At 32.9% G+C, this 13,536-nt stretch overlaps 1 protein-coding gene across 1 annotated transcript in view; it reads right to left on the bottom strand.

Moving 5' to 3' along the window:
• The window catches only part of LOC124354372 (neprilysin-2-like), a 59,092-nt gene extending 49,361 nt beyond the window's left edge, over positions 1-9,731 (bottom strand). The window contains exon 1 of the mRNA XM_046804775.1: positions 9,620-9,731. Within this exon, the coding sequence (XP_046660731.1) occupies positions 9,620-9,728 (109 nt within the window). The 5' untranslated portion in view covers positions 9,729-9,731. The remainder of the gene's footprint in view (positions 1-9,619) is intronic.
• Positions 9,732-13,536: the final 3,805 nt, after the last annotated feature.

A 13,536-nucleotide genomic window follows, 5' to 3' on the forward strand; every position in this document is an offset into this window, starting at 1 on the left:
GTTGGCGGTTTTTCTCTCCCACCCAGACATATATATTATCGGTAGATTAGTTATAAGTAATTTATATATAATTTATTTTGTAACTTGTTTTCCTCGTGTACGTGTTCGTGTCGCAAAAAGTGTTCGTTCCTGTCTTTCGTACCGTACGTTCTAAATTTGTTAATTTTATTTACTATGCAAGTTAAGATTTTTATTTTATTTTGCTCTAGCGCTTTCTTACTGATCCGTTCGGCGAACGGAAATTATTTATTCCGTGTACACACTTTGTCTTTTTAGTGTAAGCGAGACGGTACAGACTTTGCAAATTTTTGTTACCTCGTGTTTTGTGTTGCGTGCAAAATTGGGAGGCAACATTCATGATTTCGATTTTATTATTTAATTATTGTTATTTGGGAAATAATGTATTGTTATTATTTGTAAATTATATAATTATTATCAGGCCTACCTTACAATTAATATTTAATAGCAAAATGTAAATTATTATAATATAATGATTAAAATCCAGCGAATTATAGTTACAAGTAAATGTTATCACGCTTAATCATTTAGTATGGCTGTCCTAGCCTATGTAAATATTTAATATTGTCACCAAGTAGTGCATCTTAAAATACTTGGTGTCTTGAGTTATTTTTAGGAAATAGTCTTTGATACTTAAAAGGTACTGTTAGTTACAGATTGTTATTTTTTTTAATTTAATTGTTAAATTTAAATATTTTATTATACTTTGTGGCAAACATAATTAAGTTTTTATTATTTCTCGGGTTGTAGTAAAGTTGATCTGAATTTCTACTGGTTATGTTGGGATTCTACAGGGTCCCCGTGAGTGTCGTCAGCGGACTGTGCGGCGAGTCTGCCCAATGAAACCACTGAAACCAAAACTGAATGCCCCGCGCCCTGCCAGTGCTCCTGTACCGGCATCCAACCGGAGTGGCATGTGCTCAAGTTTCATTTCATAACATCGGATCCAAAATCAAGTTGGATCCAAAATGTTTTTTTACTTTTCTAATACTGAACTTGCGAGGATTGGGGTGCAGCGAGCGCTGCCAGATATTAGATCTGGAGGAGGGCCAGTGTTAAGAGTAGTGTGTATTTAGTTTAGTTACATGAACTGAAGGGGAGGATTTCATCTTTAATTCGGATTCGTGGAGGCAACTAAGCCCCCGCCTCCTTCGAAAATCGGCCTTTAAATATTTTTTTTTATTTTTTGGCTACAAACCTGAAACCAAAATACTTTTTAAAAATAGTGGCCTAGAAATTCTACAACCTTTTTCCCTCCCCTCAGTTCATAACACTTACCTGTTAAAGATAATTTTTCCTACATGCCGTACCTGATATATGTTATTTATAGACCAAATTTCTATTTATTGTGTTATTAATATTATATTATTTATTTATTATGTTATTGTTATTATTGGAATTTATTTTATTGTTGTTATTTAGTTTTTAAGTTACGCGGTGCACCGTGGTGCTGCAGTTAACTGTATATTGTATTTTGCATGGAAATGTTTGCCACCTACTAATTATATCCAGTACTCGAAATCTTGTCTCGCTTTTTGTCTCTTCCCACTAGTGGCATGTGATTGTTTTTTTTTTTATTTGCTCCGAGTTTGGGAGGGGCGCGCTTTTCCGAGACCTCCTGTCTTTTTCGCTAACTCGGAAACATTGTATTATGAGTATAATAGCTGAACCTGCAAACGTTGTTTTACCATATTAATTCTTATTATTATGTGCGAATGTGGTGTATGAGTGAAAGAAGCATAAAGCGCTGTAAACAATGAAGGAATATAAACATTACACATTCATACTTTCTGACTAATTATAATTTATTCTGTATATATAATTTTAACATATGATAATATGACTAATAAAATTACAACATCAACCCCATAACGCAATGATTTGTACAATATATTTTGCTAGCCAACCCTTAGCTAACGCAAACAAAATTAATGGTTTGCCCACTCGAGAGTATGCTACATATGTGAAGGAAACAGGATTTTTCCGGACATTTGCCATCGTTCAGTGAAACAAGAAAAACAGTAACACTACGTTTCGTGATCTGCAATCCGATCTCTTCTTCAGGTAAAGAACTAACCTAATACATAATTACAAACTAGGTTAAAATAAACAAATCTTACTAAAGCGTTGTGGCACGCCTAAGTCAGGAATCACAACGTACATGTTGTTGTCAACTTCACTAACACTAAAGACATGCACTTAATACAAAACACTAATCATTAAAACTAAACTACGGAATACAGGTCACAATTGTGTTTTGTATTAAGTGCATGTCTTTAGTGTTAGTGAAGTTGACAACAACATGTACGTTGTGATCCCTGACTTAGGCGTGCCACAACGCTTTAGTAAGATTTGTTTATTTTAACCTAGTTTGTAATTATGTATTAGGTTAGTTCTTTACCTGAAGAAGAGATCGGATTGCAGATCTCGAAACGTAGTGTTACTGTTTTCTTGTTTCACTGAACGATGGCAAATGTCCGGAAAAATCCTGGTTCCTTCACAATCCTTCCATCGTCAAAAATAACCTTTAAACAAAGGATGCTACATATAATTTCCAGAGTGAAAAGCAATGCTTCTACACGGATGCTTTTCTAGAACCTACGGTTCAAACCTGTATGAAGCCTTATGGTTCGTGTAAATTATATTTCCGACGATAATTTTGAGTTTCTCTTCTTCCCAAGATGAAAAAAATAATTTAAACTTGTTTATTTATGGTAATTGTAATTTACTTTGATGTTAGCGTTTTTTCCGTTGCAAATTCTTCCTCTTTTCTGATAAAAAAAACACATACACAGCTCTAATAACAGCTTTTGTAAAAAGACAAATAATTTAGGTTTAATAACAGAATTTAAATGTAAAGTAAATGTCAGACTACATTATGTCTTATACTTGCACTTCTAGTAGTTACCCGCTCCTTTGCACGCAATTTAGTAGGCATTGGTCGTGTATGACCACTACTGGTTAGAGTAAATTTTATTTCAGACGCCAATGTTGTGCTTGCCTTGTTGCCACGATCAAGAAAATACGTAAAAATTTAATTTTATGGCTATTATAATTTACTTTGTTAGATATTAACATTATCTTTTAGATCTAATTAAAATGCACAACTAAAAGTACGTTAACTGACACTACGCATTTGTTTCCTTTTTAGCTGAAAAACATTGTTAATATTTTAGAACATTTAAAGCTGGAATTAGTACATTAGTTTAAAATCACAGTCCAGCGAATTTTCATCTAGCATATTTCTTGCCGACTGATTCAAACGGAGCCTTCGGTGTCAAATTCTGACCATCTTATATTTTGTAAAATAGATAAGTACTTACCTAATCGCTGAAATCTAAAACAATTTAAAAATATTTTCATTTACTATAAATGTAAACAGATTTAAAATAATAACCAATGTTTACAAAAAACAGTTGATAACATTAGACATGCTCTTTTACTTAATATTTCAGAACCTTAGAGTGATTAGTTGCTGACCAGTGGGGCGTAGCCCGGAGGGATTTTCAAAATAAGAATAGGTGTATATTCATCCCAGGGTTTTAAAACGATCCAAGTCAAATTTCAGCGCAGTCGTTTGTATAGTTTATGATTGAATAAAAAATCAATTTAATTTTACAGATACACAGTAATTCAAATTCAATAATTCTAGTAACGTTTAGTAAATAATTAAAATTACTTAATGGTGGAAATTACTGTTCATATTTAAAAATTGAATGACAGCAGATTTAAATTCTTTTTTAGGCTGAGGTGTGCTGTGAAAAACAACAAAATTAAAAACACGAAAGGTACACGTATATGTACTTTATTATAAAATGGTCTAAAATTCAAGCTTAAAGTTCAACCATATATAATTTATTTTAAACACAAATATACATCTTAACCTAGCTCTTTAAATAGTGTTAATATAGAGGCACTTTGAAAACTGTGATCTCCTGAATACTTCGGGTTATGAAAAATAGATATTAGCCGATTCTCAGATCTATTAAATACGCATTATAAATTTGGTAAATATCCTTAAAGCCGTTTTCGGAGGAGTAGGGTAACTAAAATTGTGACTCAGGAAACTTATGCATAAGGTAACTTATCTAGGAATATATATTTTAAATCTTAAATCTAGACACAATATATTGTGGAATGTTTAAAGCTTTGAAAATCTTGTACTGCCCCAAATGCTTATTGCATAAATACAGGATAACTTCTGAAACACTGATATTTTAAAGTAATTTCTTTACAAACATAGGGGAACCCGGGGCGGAATGGGGTACTTAGTAAATATATATTTTTTCATGTAAAAAGGGTTGATTAAAAAGGCTGAAATATTTTATACATGTTTATTGAACATTAGCACACAACAAGAAAATATTCATATCTTAACTAAACATCAATAATTTTTTTTATATTTTGAAAATTACACCTATTACAATTTCCCGTTCTGCCCCGGGTATCGGGGCAGAATGGGGTGGTCATTAAATACATGTCAACATTTTTGAAAAACTTCCCTCCAAACGTATATTGTTAATTGTAACTACTAAAACGTGTTTTGTCATAGCTTTTTTTTTCCTAAGGCTACTTAAACTAACATCAATTGTTTTCAAATCCTATTCTCAGTCCTCATCGTCACATAATTCACATAACAATACAGCTTCATCGTCCTCACTGTCTATGCCTGCGCATGAATTGTGAGCCCACTTTTTGCACCTACAGCACGATACCCACCCTTCTACTGATTTGAATAGAACTCTCCACAATACAAACAGGCACAGTCTGCATCATCATCATCATCACTGTCATCATTGTCTTCATTTTTCTGCTCCTTCTTTTTTTTTCAAGTTTTCTTCAGGTTTTTTTCTTTAGTTTCCTTACTCTTCGATTTGTTCTCCTTCTTAAACAACCTCATTCTTGCTTTTTCTTGCTTGATACGATTTTTTTCTTCCCTTTCATTTATAGCCTCCATAAGTTCTCTTTTGTATGGCGATTCTGTTAAGATCGCAGTCTTCCCTTTTTTTTCCGATTTGACCTCTTTGTGGTGGCCTTAACTTTGGGAATTGGCATCACAACTTCGGGTGAGACTACAAATTTGGATGTTTCCCCCTAATTGAGAGGCCTGGTTACCATCTACCCAAGGAGAGCATCCAGGGACACTCAATCCATCATTGAGCCGGGGTTTCTTTGCCGGTGTTTGCTCCTTATCAGTGCAAAAAACTTCATCAACATCATTTGAGCTTGCTGATTGGCATTTTTTTAACTGGAATGTTCGGAGAAGGCTCTTGGATAAGTTCTTCACCTCCTTGGTTAAGATCTTCACCTCCTTGGTTAAGATCTTCACCTCCTTGGATAAGTTCTTCGCCTCCTTGGATCAGTTCTTCTCCTGGTGATAAGACAGCCTCTTGGGAAGGAGGTATTTCAACAGGAATGTCGGTTACGTCTGCTGGGAGAAAATCTTCCTCTTTGAAGATGGAGGGATCAGTAGGGCCATATTCCTGTAGCTTTAAACGCACTATGGCAGTTCTCATATTGGCGCATTGAATATAGGCTGCCCCAAAAATAGTCGATATCTGGAATAAAGTTACCACTTTTCCTGGATTGCTCCGAAGCCATTTTCGGAGCTCCTCGCTGTAGTATCGACTTAAAGGGTTCATAAATGCAACATCAAGAGGCTGAAGCCTCTGGGAGCAATGCGGTGGAATACATAGCATGGAAACTCCATTGTCCCTAGCATAGTCAATACCGTTCAGGTTTTTAGTGTGTGTTGAGTGGCCGTCAAGGATAAGAAGAACAGGCGATGTTTTAGATGCATTAGAGAATGTAACAAAACTTCTTGAACCATGCAAAAAAAGTATCTAATGTAATCCACCCCGAGCTGTGTACCTCTGCCCAACCCCCAGGAGGCAATCCCATCTCAAAACTCCTGCTGCATTCTTTTCCTAGGAAATATCAGCATAGGAGGCATGTACGCTCCACTTGCTGACATGCAAAGGAGGGCAGTTACAGTTTTCTCCTCTGTCTGCCGAAGTTAACAACCCAACCTGACGCTTTCCTTTTAGGGCAATGATTTTTGAATTGCTCTTTGGGTTAACTGTAATTCCAGTTTCGTCGCAGTTATATATTTGGGAGGCAGTTAGTTTGTGCTTGTCCACTACTTTTGTGAGTAACAAAAAAAATTTGTCAACAGACACTTTGTTGAACCCCATAGCTCGTGGACCAGATGTTGACTCAGGTGTCCGAAGAGTTAAAGTAGGATGTCTCTTAAGGAAGCCTGAGACCCAATCTTGTCCTGCGTTTGATTATTAAATCTATGGCCAATGCCATTCCTTACAGCTAATTGATAAGCTAATTCCCGCAAGGTCTTTCATTGACAAACCAAATAACCTAGCCTCCATAGATTTTAAGTAGGTTACTAGCTCTTGTTCCTGCTCATCACTAAATACTTTTTGAAATTTTCATGCTGATTTATTAATTTTATAGTCAGGGTTTTCTTTCTTTTTTTTACATATCTTTCCAAAGTTGATTGGGGCACATTGAACTGTTGAGACGACTTTTTGTAACCGAATTGGCCGGAAATAACTGCATCAACTGCGTTATTCATAGACTCGTAGGACCATGATTGTCTATCCGTTTTTCTTTTATAGTCTCGAACCATCTGAAATAATAAAAAATAGCCTAAGTAATATGGTCACCAATAAAAATGAGTATGGGGCAGAACGGGGTACTTCCCCGTTCTGCCCCACCCCGTTCCGCCCCAGTGATATGTTTTAGGTTATGGAGGTATGGTGACTCAAAAAACGATGTGTAAAGAAAACATTCTACTACACGTAACATAAGCTAATTAAATGTACTTCAAGTATCCACTAATGATAGTTGAGCTTAAAAGCTGTAAAATTGACCTTACCTTGGTTCCAATACCGATCAAATTTGCAACGCAGAAGCACGAAAACTATCATCAGCACACTCACTCCGCAAACATCAACGAAACTAATTAAACATGGCTGCCGGTGTCGAGCCGAAGTGGCGTGATCTAGTTACAGTGATTGCCGCTAGGTAGAAGCACGTGCTTGACCTCAAAAATCTACATCTTCATTCTGCCCCCGCTACCCCATTCCGCCCCGGGTTCCCCTATAGGTAGTTTAAGAGATATATTATTTGCTCTTCTACGTGTTTAATATGTTGTTTAAATGTTACGTTTATATCTATAATACAGCCTAAAGAATCTACTTTTACCATAGCCAATTGATGATTCGCTTTTACAAAATATATATATTCTGATTTTTGTCATTTAAAATTGAGTTTGTTGGTTTGTCTCATTTGATTTTTTATAAAAGGCTTTACATTTAAAAACTAAGGCTGTGTCGTCTGCAAGTACTAATTCTCCATCTAGATATGTAACGCTCTTGATATAGATTAAGAAAAGATGACTAAGAAAACTTTCTTGAGGAACACTAGAGACTGTTTTTTCTAAATTTGAACATTTGTTATCAAGTTTTAATTACAAAATCTGTTATCAAGATAGCTACTATTTTAATTCTAATATCTTATTTCTAGTAGTTTTTATATTTTTTACAGTACTGTCTTAAAATTTAGAAATAAAAATCTTGATATTTTTTGAAGATCATGTGAACCACTAAATCTATGTGTTATGTATTTTATAAAATTCTAAGAACATATTTCTTTCTTGATAGGAGATTGTATTTTTCCAAAAAACTACGTAAGTACTCATATAAACATTTCATTAATATCTTGCAAATTATAGGTAGTAAACTAATTAGTTCATGGTTAGATGGATCTTATTAAGTTTCTACATTTTTGTAAATTGGGAAAATTGTTGTTTCTCTAAAAACACTCCAGTTTGAATACTTAAATAAGGAAAATATTCAATTGGCTCAATTAAAAGACAAACATCAAGTTCTTAATTAGTTTAATTGAAATTGTATCTGATTAAAATGTTTTAACATTGTTCATAGTTAAATTTAGTTTTCACTTCCTTTATTGTAACGTCAGAAAACTATATAGAATTGCGATTGGTTTAAAATTTTTCATAGTCTTCATTTGTAGGTATCATGCCAATTCTGAGCCTATATTTGTAAAGGCTTCGTTCATTTTGTATAAATAATCAGTGTATCAAAAAGTTTTTTTATATGTTTTTAAAATTTCCATTTATGTTAAAAATCATATTACTTTTGAATCAAATGTTTTTAGTAGATCTCCTTTGAAATATTGCTATAATGTTTGACTGTGAATTTGTAAAATTTTGCTTTTTCAATGGTTTTTGTCTGTATAATTTATTTATATTTTGATAATTAACTTTTATTGAACTACTGATACCGATTGTAAACCAAATTTTTGTCATCTGATTTGAATTTTGTGTTTTACATAGTTTTAAGAAAAGTTTTAGATATTAGGTAAGAAACATGATTAAAAGCCAGATTAGCATCTTTAAATTAAGCTTAAGTTATTTATAAAATTCATCTAAATTCATCTTTCTTCATGCCTTAGATGAAATTTTTAAAGATTAATAAACTAGAACATGCAGTGTGGACGTGGAATTGGTGTAAACTTGTAGGACGATCCGTAGCAATACCTAGAACGTGTGGTGAAGTTCACGGTTCCAGCTCTTGTTACGTCTGATAACTTCTTTCTTGTGGCAGGAATAAATAATTGAGTGTTCTGTGATGCAAAACATTGTTTTACAGTGTATGTAAAGTATTTGTTGATATTTGAAGTATAAATTTCGATGTAAATGTCTTAAATGACTGATCCAATGTATTCCCGGGATGATTTAAAGCTACACTTGGACCAAAATATAATGCCAATGAGGATTAATTCTAAGGAATTTTGTTGCTTTTTATAGTTAAGTTTACTGCGCTCTCAATTTCCAATGTTCCAATACTGTTTAAAGCACTTTAAAAACACAAAACCTTCTAACAATTTTTAACATGTTTTATACATACACCTCTTTAAACACTAACCAACTAGTTGTTGCAGAGCCTTGGTGTGGAAAGAAGTAAGGCATTGTCATTTCGCTGCTTCTATAACTGTCTTGACAACATTGAGCATTAAAATACGCTGAAATATCCCTTGGGATATTAATAGTTATGTTAAAAATTCTTTTATCCAAGTTATTTTTGTGTTATAAATTTTAATGTCCCTCAGTTTGTCACAGGGATATTATTTTAATATTAAGTTGTTTTGCCATATTAATTACATTGTTATTTCAGACTTATTGTTAGAAATTTCCCCAAAATTAATGAGTTTTTGAAATCGTGTTTTTTATTGTTGGCAGAGGGATTTTAAATTTCCATTTAAGTGGTCAATTAACTATTGTGCTTTGGAAAAATATTTAATACTGATATGTATTCATTGCGCTAGAACCGGCATATGTATAAGCCAAAACTTGGAAAGAAAACAAAAAAATTATGTATTTTGTTAAATTATAGAGATAAAATTGTATTTTATAAAAAACGTATTTTATGAGAGACAAATATAATAAAATTATAATTCCTACTCTGGAAGTGAAATAATTTTGGATTTTCGAATTATTCCAAGAAAATCAATACGTGTGTATAAATTAGGAAAGTATAAATAAGATACCAATAAAACTTACCTGAAACCAAAGTACAAAATATTAAGAGGAAAGAACAGCCACTGAGTGACATGATCCCTAGGAACAGTGACAGCTGAATGTGGAAGTCAGTTGATACAAGGTCAAACATATAACTGAAGGTTTATGTATTATGTATGTTGTGGCCGTTTATTATATGTAGTAAATTATCACGTTAAAACCGTAGGGTGAATTATTTATTACTCAGCACATATAGTTACACAACTCTTGTTGTCCTTGTAATGTTTTGATTTATTCATAGTTTATACTTATTTAATAACGCATATAAATTATATTTATAGCAAAATTTGTGAAATCCTACCGTTAATTACATCATTTTATAGCTGCTAAGAATTTTAATTATGGAATAAATATGAAATCTATATATTTTGAACTAAAATACTACTAGTAAGCAAACACAAGAAAAGGAATAATGGTAAAGGTTTTAATAACATAACATATTAACAGGCTGTGAAGTTCAAATTGTGTAAACCAAGCAATGTTAAGGACGAAAGATTAGTGGATTAAGCTTTACGTTAAGCATGGACCAATATTAACAATCATCAATCATCTGTAGCATGCTAGCTACTAATTAAATTGTAATATGTCTCAAAATATATCATATATCCTAATATAAATATATAATAGCTTTTTTAAGAAATAATATTTGGACTTTTTGGTGTTTAGATATTTGATACTCAATCAAGCACAATATAGTTGGTATATTTATACTTGTATATTGCAGTAATGATGACCCAATGTCAATGACGTATATGAAAAACAGAGTTAGACTGATATAAAATTGGTCTCTGGGGAACCCCGCAACTCAACTGAATTGGGTTTGAAAACTTATTTAAGATGAGGCCAACTTGAGTTCTGTCTGTTAGAAATTATCCAAGCCACACGCCTCGTATGCCATGTGATTCCAGTTTTTAGAGCAGAGTTATGTGGTCAACACAGTCAAATTCCTTTAATAAATCGGGAAAGACACCTAGGGTGGTATTTTGATTTTATAATCCCTCAACATCCACTATCAAAAGGATGTATAGCCGATTTACCTTTGCGGAAACAAAACTGTTCATTAGAAAGCTGATTGTGTTCATCCACATGCAGCAGCATAAGTTGTTGAAAAAGTTTTTTTTTATTTTGCTCAAAACTGGTGAAATTAAGACAGAACGTTAGTTGCTTGTGAAACTGAGATTGTCCTTTTTGAAAATTGGACTGATTTTTGCTGTTCTAAGCAGTGAAGAAAAACTGCTTATTTAAAAAAAAATTAATGAGTTGAGTTAAAAGTTTTAAAATATGCTTTGACACATTGACATCATGATGAAATTACTTGAGCTTTTGACAGGAAGCTGCGGAATAATTCGATCGACCTCTTCTTCAACGAGAGGGTCTAGTGCCATTCAGGGTACTAGACTGTCATCGCGTGACGCTGTAATGGTCGAGGCTTTAGGTCACAAACCACAGAAGCGAAAAACCCGTTAAACTAAATTGTCACCTCCTTTTCATCACCCAAAAGATTCTCCCCGTTTTTTATTTAAATTTCTTTACAGTTTTAGAAAATTATTTATATTAATTATTGATTTAGAGACATCATATGTTTTTACTGCTTTAATACATTTTTCATAGGTTTGCTTATACCTATTGAAAAACATTTGAATTTATCGTTTGAGGTGTTTTTTTGTTGTTTTCGGAGAAAATTTTTTATTTTTATCTCGAATTAAACTGTAGGAATTCAATTGTTTGCCTTTTTAGAAAAACGCCGATGTTTTTTGTAGGATAGCATGTATTTAAATGGAAAATCAGGAAATCGTGACGTTTAAAATTTCAGTTCTATGGACTGATTTATATTTAGAAAATTCCATTTCCTTTGGCAAGGGAAGTGTTGAGAAGGGCAATATTTTCAGGCATTATATCTTTAATTGTGTTTTTTTTTTTAATTTTTGTTCTCCCTTTAAATTCTATTTCCACTAATTATAACTTCTTGGCTATATTGATCCAAGATTGCTGTATTAATTACGGACACTGCGATGTTTGAATGATTGGACATAACGCCCAAGATGGCTGTCCGAGTTGTTACCCCTAAACGGCATTAGATTTTTATCTATTGCGATTGATTTAGTTGGAAATGAATAATGAAAAACATTAAATATTTTTGTATATTAACTATTAGAATAGTTTTATATAACACACACACACACACACACACACACACACACACACACACACACACACACACACACACACACACACACACACACACACACACACACACACACACCACACACACACACACACACACACACACACACACACACACACACACACACACACGCACGCACGCACGCACGCACGCACGCACGCGCACGCGCACACTCACGCGCACGCGCGCGCGCACACAGACACACACACACACACACACATATACACATATATACCTATATATCATAGGTATATGTGTGTGTTACATAAATATATATATATATATATATATATATATAAATATATATGTATATATATATATATATTTAATATATATATAGTATTACTTAAATAGATATAAGTGATCAGTGATCCGTAATCAGTAATCATGTACACCATAGAAGACTTTCGTGGGAACAAAATCTCTCCGAGAAAGTCCTTAATACAGAATGAAACAGAAAAGACCAAAGTGTCTATGATTGGGCTTTTCGTTGATGGTGTGAAAGAGAGTGCTAATTAAAACACTTTTTGTTTTAATCCATAGTAACTATAAATGGAGGGTAATCCTTGGGCCTTGTCTGTCATTCTACAATGCCGGAGCAGACTAGTTATTCTTCAGATGTTTGACGTGAAACATAGAAAAATATACCAAAACATTTGAGGCCGTTTTAAATTTTACATATAAATACGCTAAAGAGTCACAATATCCACTGAATATATTTTTCACAAAATCTACTGACGAATATGATTTTATACTGTAAATAGTGAGAATATGTTTTGAAGATTGTTATATTATATTTATCTTTTATTTTTCGTCTATGTAGCCTTGATTATTTTATATCGAGTTTGTACGAAATTGTAATACACTTTTGAAAGTTCTGGAAATTACAGTATTTTCAACTATACCTTGAAAAGATTCTCAGTCTTCCGTATGTATGTATATTTTCTGCTTTGAGACAGCAAGGGAAACTTAACTGTGGAACTGGAAATACATTAAACCGAAAGTAAAATACAACAATATGAAATAAATGCTCTTTGGCCGAAGCAGATTTTAGAGCTCTGCATTGTAGATTATATATCAGGTGAATAACGAAAACTAAACCCAGGCATTGTAAATGAATTTAAATGACTAGAAATAGACACCTTTTGACCGAAGTAGTCTTCTCACTCATACGTATGTATATGTATTTTCTCTATTGGGGCTGCATTCCAAACTCAAAAATTGCAATATTTTACACCTTTATTTTATGACAGCGCTAAAAATATAAGGTTTCAGGCCGGCATAGTTATCTAAAACCTACTTAATGTGATTTATTGACAAGGAAAACTCAGATGTGCTGTCGAAAATGTAATTAATTCACGATATAGAGTTAATAATCAATACACTCAAAAAAGTTTTTTTGAATATTAATTATGCCGCATACGTCAGTTATAAAATAACAACAAGTTATCTGTCCACTACAAAAAGGTTACATAGGATTTTTAAACAAAATTGACAATAGTTTTTCAATTAGATAATATTTCAACCAAAATATAGAAAGAAACCTAACCTGTGCTATAATGAAATAGATAATTTGTACTACACATTTACACAGTAATGACACAGAATACATCAATCAGGTTACAAACTTTTATAAGTAAATTGAAGTTAGACACGTGAATATAATTACGAAAGAACAGGAAAATATGTGAGAAATCAATTATTCCTGTAGTTT

The sequence above is a fragment of the Homalodisca vitripennis genome, chromosome 2 (assembly GCF_021130785.1).
Source record: "Homalodisca vitripennis isolate AUS2020 chromosome 2, UT_GWSS_2.1, whole genome shotgun sequence".
Lineage (NCBI taxonomy): Eukaryota > Metazoa > Arthropoda > Insecta > Hemiptera > Cicadellidae > Homalodisca > Homalodisca vitripennis.